General features: G+C 34.3%; 1 protein-coding gene across 1 annotated transcript; it reads left to right on the top strand.

Moving 5' to 3' along the window:
- Positions 1-1,305: 1,305 nt before the first annotated feature.
- On the top strand, positions 1,306-5,647 carry LOC125814120 (F-box/kelch-repeat protein At3g23880-like). The gene is made up of 2 exons (XM_049493575.1): positions 1,306-2,150; positions 5,387-5,647. The coding sequence occupies exon 1, from the start codon at positions 1,306-1,308 to the stop codon at positions 2,101-2,103; it is 798 nt and encodes a 265-aa protein (XP_049349532.1). The 3' UTR covers positions 2,104-2,150; positions 5,387-5,647.
- Positions 5,648-7,679: the final 2,032 nt, after the last annotated feature.

Here is a 7,679-nt window from a genome sequence, read left to right as displayed (position 1 = left end):
TTTAATTTCTCTTCGCAACACATTTTAAGGGCTAAAACTTTCTCTGGACATCTTTCTTTTATTTAAATCATTGATCGCATATCTATAAGCAGGAGGTTTTGCGTTCACTATAAAGCCTACACTCGTCCATTCCTTTCAAGCTTGATCCTTCCCTTAGATTCGTTACCTTGTTTGACAAAACTCATTGGTACCGCATTGATCGTAATTCGATTTGAGAACCTTCTCTCATATATTCCCTTCATCAAGTCTTCATCAACAATCAACTTAAACTAGAGAGAAACAGAATTATACATTGACTGAATTTACTGTAAAATATTGAGCAGCAACGAAAGAAAGAATAAAGAGAAAACTCGGCAGAAACAAATTTGATTCAAAATGAAAAAACTCCACAAGAACCCTAAAAAAGAAAAAGAACATAAAAAAAAATTCAAAAAATGAATGAGCAAAGGCGCAAAAGAGGAGCAACACTAACGTTAGCGCCAAAGATAATAATAATATAATCACAACTATATCAATAAAAGAACTGCATCACAAAAAAAATTCCACCGTAAGAATCTCAAAAATTTTAAAAAAAAAACATAACAATTAACATTGAGCGGAAACTTGATCAATTTGTAGCAAAATCAAGAGGTTAGTTCAAGAAAGATTTCCAAAGGAGAGAAAACCTTATTTAAAATGACGAATGCAATAAATATACTTAAAATTGATTAAAAAGTAAAATATATCACCTAAATTTAGATAAAAGAGAAATGTCCATATAAACTCTCTCTTGAATAAAGGTGTAGAACGATTAAAAAACACCCTATATTACCAACCAAAAAAAAAGGAGAGTTATATATAAAAGTAGTAAATATATAACGTGCGGCAAAAACTTCAGCTTTCGATAGAAACAATAAAGCAATGATCAAATTTTGTTGAATTATACTTCAAAGAATGAAGCTTTCGATGAAACGTTTGCTAACCGAAATGAAATCTGAAGCTTCTCATCGACGCCCAAAATGGAGGAGACTGAGAAAGCGTACTGAAATTTCAAGCAAAGATTCAATGGGGTGTTTGCCAGAAGAACTGATCGCAGCAATTCTTGTAAGAGTTCCCGTTAAATACCTCTTACAGTTCAAATGTGTTTCCAAAAATTGGTTTAATTTGATTTCCAGTCCTGAATTTGTGAAAACCCATCTTAGTTTTTCTGCTAATGATTACACCCGCCATATATCTCTGTTACAATTTCGGGAAGATATTAAATATTGTTCTGTTAGCTCTTTATTTCATAACTCTGTTAATGAGGCACTTGATTTGGATTGTCCCATGAAAAATCCACCTCAACGTGTCTATATTTCGGGTTCTGTCAATGGGTTGGTTTGTCTTGCCGATGGGTTTAGTGGGTTGGTGCTATGGAATCCATCAATTAGAAAGTTCAAGAAAGTGTTCGGCTTTGTGCCTACACAGATGCGTGAATGCTGGTCCAAGTGTGGTTTTGGATATGATGAGGTTCACGACGATTATAAGGTAGTGGGTATTTTTAGTAGCATGATTAAGGCCAATTTCGAGGCCGCGATATATAGTTTAAACAGTGATTCTTGGAGAACACTTGAAGATTTTAAACCTGGGGTGAGTTACTGTGGTGAGGCTAAATTTGTGAATCATAAGCTTCATTGGATTACATTTCGTAGACGTCGTATGCGCATCACGTCTATTGATTTGGTTGATGAGAAATGGGGAAAGTTGGAGCTGCCCAGCTACAACAAAGGACGAGATTTGAAGCTTGGAGTGTTGGGAAGTGATCTTTCGGTCCTCTGTAATAATGATGAGAGAACTCACTCGGATGTGTGGGTAATGAAGGAATATGGAGTTAAAGCGTCTTGGACAAAACTGTATACCATCAGGTATCCTGAGAACTATGAGCTTTCTCCGCCCCTTTTCACGTATAATAAAGGTGAAATTCTACTCGCATTTAAATCAACTTTAGCGATATACGATCCAAAGAATGACTCTCTCACATATCCAGAGGTTCCTAATGTTGAGGTTACTGGTTTTTACAACAGAATTGAGGCGGAACTTTGCATCGAAAGCCTAGTTTGTCCGGATTTACCAAACGAAGATTGAAAGATGTCAGAACTCAGTGGAATGACTGTTGTAATAGTTAACAACCTGTAAGTATTCTTTCACTGCATTTTTCACGTGTTTTAAAATTCTGCTTATTTTGTCAAATATTGGATGTTGCATATTCAAGGACCGTTTTTACACCATATCTGCCTAGATATCTTGGTTGTCCTTTTCTGTTTTTGCCTACACCCAAGGAACAATAATGTTTTGCAGGAACATTGGGCGTTCTTTTCTCCTTTTAAGCAGTGTTTTAGGGGTACATGTTGTTTCACTAGACATAGTAAGAGTAAAGATCACCACGGCACAAATGAATATGCCAACAATCATTGGCATAGTCCTTAGGCAGAATCAAAGCCTAATGATCGTTTTTAGTGACACTTATTAAGGATATAGATGAATTACAGAGATCATTAAATAACAGTTAATTAACCTCTGATTTTATAAAGATTGGATGATTTTCCTTGCTGCTAATAGCTTCCTGTTAGTTTTCTATAGTTAATCAAAAGACAGAATCTTCTTTCACTTGAGTGATACCGTTGACTTGCAAAAAGTGAGTTGTAGTGTTTAACTGATATAATCTGGACTCGAGTGTATCAGGCTCTTCTTCACTAGTCATTCTCTCTGTTTCCTAAGCTTTACTTGGATGTTTTACACATGTCCCATTTAAATTTTAATGGCCCAGATTTGTTTAACTAAACAACTGGCGTGACCATAGTTGAGAAAGTAGTAGAGATGGCAATGGACCAGGGCTGTTGCGGTGCGGGTTTGGTCTAAACCCGCAAAGGCTTCAACCCGCCCCACACCGCACCACATAACATTTTTTTTCTATTTTCAACCCGCCCCGCGTAGCAAAGAAACTTAGTTTTAAAATTATTTCAGTTTAAACAAAACAGATTAACATTTCAGTTTTTCTAAAAATGGAGAGATAGATGAAAACAGATATGAAAGATGAATACTTTAGACCTGATATTGGCTTCAATTAAGCAACATTGTTTCTGATCATTTTGTTATATAATACATTGCTCAAAATTTGACCAATTCCCAAAATGTCTTTCTTAATTTTTGTTCTTGTATAGTAGACTAAATTTATAATGTTACCCAAAATGTTCAAAATAAATACCCCAGATATTCCTACTTAAAATGATTTATCAATTCTAATCTTGGAATATTACTCAAAATATTCAAAATAAATATATTTTTTCCTCTTTACAATAGGAAGATCAATTTCTTTTTCTTTTTCAACCTTTATGCTAGTGAATTAATTTTTCATTTTCTGTGACCTTCGTTGCTTCCATTTATTCAACTGCCTTCAAAACATTGCTCACTTCTAGATGTTGGCAGCAACGTTAGCTCTTCCCTTTCAATTTTAAATTCTAAGCTTTTTATTGTAAAAAACTTGTTTAGGGGTCAGGAATTCCTATTCTTTGCGTGATCTGTCACTCTCAAGTTGAATCTCAATTTGATGTAACCAAAAGTACACAACATTTTACCATCCTTCAGGGGCTTAAACTGGTATTTTGCTCTTAAATTGCCTCGTCAATAAGGAGAACAACTTATACCTGCTGTAAGGCCCACAACTGAATTCATATTCAACACCATCGTAGTACCCTTAGTTTCCCCTTCAACTACATCTTCTCTGGTAGGCTCAAAGAATTCTTCTGTATCATTTTCATCTGTGTTGTGTTGGGTGCCTCTGAAATGATCAATAGGTTAAGTTGCCTATTTTTACAACGATGATTGAGGCCAAATATTTCATCACATCTGAAACATAACACTGGCTCTCTTTTTCGTGCAAATTTTAAATCATACAACCTTTTGAATTGTCCCTCAGATTTTGCTACTGAAGTCACCTTGAAGCTAGTCGAATTTGCAGTTATATGAATCAATGTTACGCCTTCTGCTCCAGCTCTTGAGTCACGTGTTTCAAGTATGTTTGCGATTCGAGGATAATTGGGTCTGAACCCAACTGATTTATTGTTTGAACTTCCTCTACTTGGTTCAAATTTAAAACCCTGAACTTGCTGCAAAACAGAATTTTGATCCTTCCCCTTTTAGCCATCTCCATAATCTCCCTCAATGTTTCATCCCATAAAAGCATCAGTTCTGCTCAAATTTCCTCTTTCAGCCCATTCAAAAACACTCCAGATAACTTTCCATCAGACACCTCCTTCCTCCTTCATAGATGCCGACACCTTTTCAAATTCTTCACGAAACGCGGTAACCATAGTAACCTACTAGACAAAGTAAGAGTAAAGAGCACCAAGGTGCAAGTAAATATGCCAATGATTATTGGAATAGCCCTTGGCAGAATCAAAACTTAAACATGTTTAATGTTCATTTTTAGTGACACTTGTTGAGGAGATAGATGAGTTACTGAGATCTTTGAATAATAGTTGATTAACTTCTGATATATTACAAAGTTTGGATGATTTTCCTTGCTGCTAATAGCTTCCTTTATTTCTGTAGTTAATCAAAAGGCGGAATCTTCTTTCACTTTAGTGATACCATTGAGTTGGGAAAAGTGAGTTGAAAGTGGTTAACTGCTATAATCTTGAGTGTATCAGGCTCATCTTCACTAGTCATTCTCTATTTCACTGAGCTTTACTTGGATATGTATGAGACATGTCCCATTTAATATTTAATGGCCCAGATTTGCTTAACTAAATTACTGACGTGACCATAGTTGAGAAGGTAGATGTTACCATCATTTTAAGTCAACAAAAACTGTCTAACTTTACTAAAAAATCCTCATTTTTCTGAAGTTCGAATCATTTTGGGTTGAGCATAGGCACAGTTGGAAGTGCTGCTTTGCAGTGTCCAAAACACTCTGAAACTTACATCTTTCTGTTTACTTCATATACTTGCGAGTAAATTTTTTCATTAGCTTTGACCTTCTCTGTGTCCTTTCATTCAACTACGGATAAAACATTGCTCACTTCTAGATGTAGGCAGCAACATTATCTCTGCCCTCTCAATTTTAAATCAGAAGCTTTTAATTTAAAAAAGGGGTCAGGATATCCTATCACTTGTGTGAACCTTCTTTCTCTGAATCGATCTCTTTATGATGTAACCCAAGGAACACAACTCGCCAGCAAACCGGAAAGAATTTACATGGATATTTCTTTTGGTTATGTCTCCATAAGAAATGAACATTTTACCTGGCAAATAGGTTGATGTGGGCTTACTTTAAGACCAACCTTTAGGGGTTTAAACTGATAGTTAGCTCATAAATTTCGCACATCAATAAGAACAACTTATACTCACATATTGTTTATAATTGCAGGTTGTTGTAGAATCATACATGTGTTCAGGGGAACATATATACTTACTTGCTGATGCTTTGGAAACTACTTGGGAGAAACAGATGCAAGCTTTTTCTTTCAATAGCTGGCCAAATGACTACAGGATCATCGGTCTACTCTACCTCAATTCACCAATCGAACCTTATACAAAAGGTTTTTCCATATTAGGAAGTAAGATGATATCCCTAGGGGTATTTTACGTGCAGAAGCTCTCTTGCTAGTAGAAGTAAGAGTAGCAAGATTAGGACTATACTACTATATGCAAATGTCTGTACTTGTTGTAATAGTGACGAGGAGGGAGCTAGTGTGTTATAGTGCACCTCACCTTCCGATTTGTTGTTTATCGATCAGAATTCAGGTCACTAAAGACTCTTCAGGTATGCGTTTGTAGGAGAACCGCGGGTTGTAAAAACTCTATGATGTTAGTTAATTTTGTTGAAGGATGCAAGAAGCGCTCATAAATTGAACAGAAAGTTAAACTTGTTAGTTGGAATGTAATCATACAAGTTTATGCTCGTTCTTTTTTTTTTTCGTTTTTAAGATTCTACTTGTTGCATACACAATTAGATGTTTGATAACTTGCTCTGTAAAATCTACAGTTCATGCTGTACGTTTGAAGTAAATTACTTGTAGTTAAAAGCCAAAAAAATTGAACATCTATGGATTACATCTTTAAAGGAGTGAGTAGATAATTTGCAAAATATTCTGTATTTTAAATAAAGTATGTGAAATGAATTATAGATTAGAAAACAATTTAATATATCGATAAAAATATATTTTTATATTATTTAATCAATTATAGAAGATTATTTTATAACTTGTTATATATGACAATGTCAAAACATACTTAGTATAATCTCACAAGTGAAGTTTGAGAAGTGTAAGATTTATATGTACAGATCTTATTTTTATCTTTATGGGGTAGCGAGACTATTTTTGATAGACTGTCGTTTAAAAAAAAAAGGTATAATCAAAACAAAATTGAAAGAAAAATAAGGATGATAAAATAAAACAAATGCAGCAATTTGAAGCTGTAGAAATGAAAAATAAAATACTACTATAACTATAAGAGAACTAAATAACACTACTAAACAAGGAGAAGATGAGATTACCTCATGTCACATTAAGTGCGACAACACTCATCTATCGATTACCATATTATTTTAATTTTTGACCTTCATAGCTTCAATCTAAGATCATATCATCAATCAAAAAAAATTATATCTAATCTTTTCCCGTGCTTCTTTGATCTACCCCTAAATAGTTATAGAGAAAGTTAAACTCTTTGAAAATATTAATCGTATTTTGAAATACTTTACGTTTCATTCTCGATATCATGATGTGAATTTTGATAATATTTCAGCAATTTATTGGTAGAATTTCGAAATATGTACATTTAACTAAAATACATTAATAAAATTTGAACACAAAAACATATTCAATTTGTTGAAAAATAACGTTCAATTTTCTTTTAAAATTTAATTTAGGCCCCCTTTATTTTTATTTTTTTTGATAAATTGTAAATACCAATAACAAATAAAGGGCCGATACACCTATAGAGCATAGGTTCTGTCTTTAAAGCCTCCAACTGGACAAGAGAACTAGTTACATGAAAAAAATGCTGAATTAATCTATGAGCTTTCTTGGATCCTCTAAACAATGCTATCCTCTCTTAAATTCTCTTTTTATCTGTGCAATTACTATCTCACTATTAACAGTTGTACTGCTAACCACATTATCATTCTATGCCTTGGTTGTGCTACAGATGTCCATATAAGAGCAGTTATTTTGTAGCCTATTCAGTTTACCTAGCTTTGCATTTTAACTGGTAGAAATTGAATATTGGCCTGAGTGGATCAAAGTATACCTCTCTTGTATGTACCATTTCTTCATATTGATCTTCAGTGCATTTAGTTCTTTTTCCCATACCTGATACCAGCTGCAATCTTGAGGCGGGGTATGTTCCCAAATGGAAACATCATTCCTCATATATAGCCCATGGACCCATTTTACCCACAGTATATCTTGTTTCTCTGATAACTGCCAGAGAAGATTGTCAACTGATGCAACATTCCAGTTGTTACATCCTTTCACATTCAGCCCTCCGAACTTTTTTGGAAAACAAATTTTCTCTCAAGCCAAAAGTGGCACTTTCCTCTTCTCTTCATTACTCCCCCAAATGTAGTTCCTACAAATCTTGTCAACCTCCTTGAGGAAGCTGAGTATAGAAAATAATACGGCAGTCACAACTTGAATTCTACCGGCATAAGATAG

The sequence above is a fragment of the Solanum verrucosum genome, unplaced genomic scaffold (assembly GCF_900185275.1).
Source record: "Solanum verrucosum unplaced genomic scaffold, falcon-dt-bn FXZP01000085.1, whole genome shotgun sequence".
Taxonomy (NCBI): domain Eukaryota; kingdom Viridiplantae; phylum Streptophyta; class Magnoliopsida; order Solanales; family Solanaceae; genus Solanum; species Solanum verrucosum.
The sequence above is the reverse complement of the archived record's forward strand: the minus strand, read 5'-3'. Positions and strand labels throughout refer to the sequence as shown.

Excerpts from the sequence above, each read along its gene's own strand:
- LOC125814120 (XM_049493575.1), top strand. The coding sequence starts at position 1,306 with ATGAAAAATCCACCTCAACGTGTCTATATTTCGGGTTCTGTCAATGGG.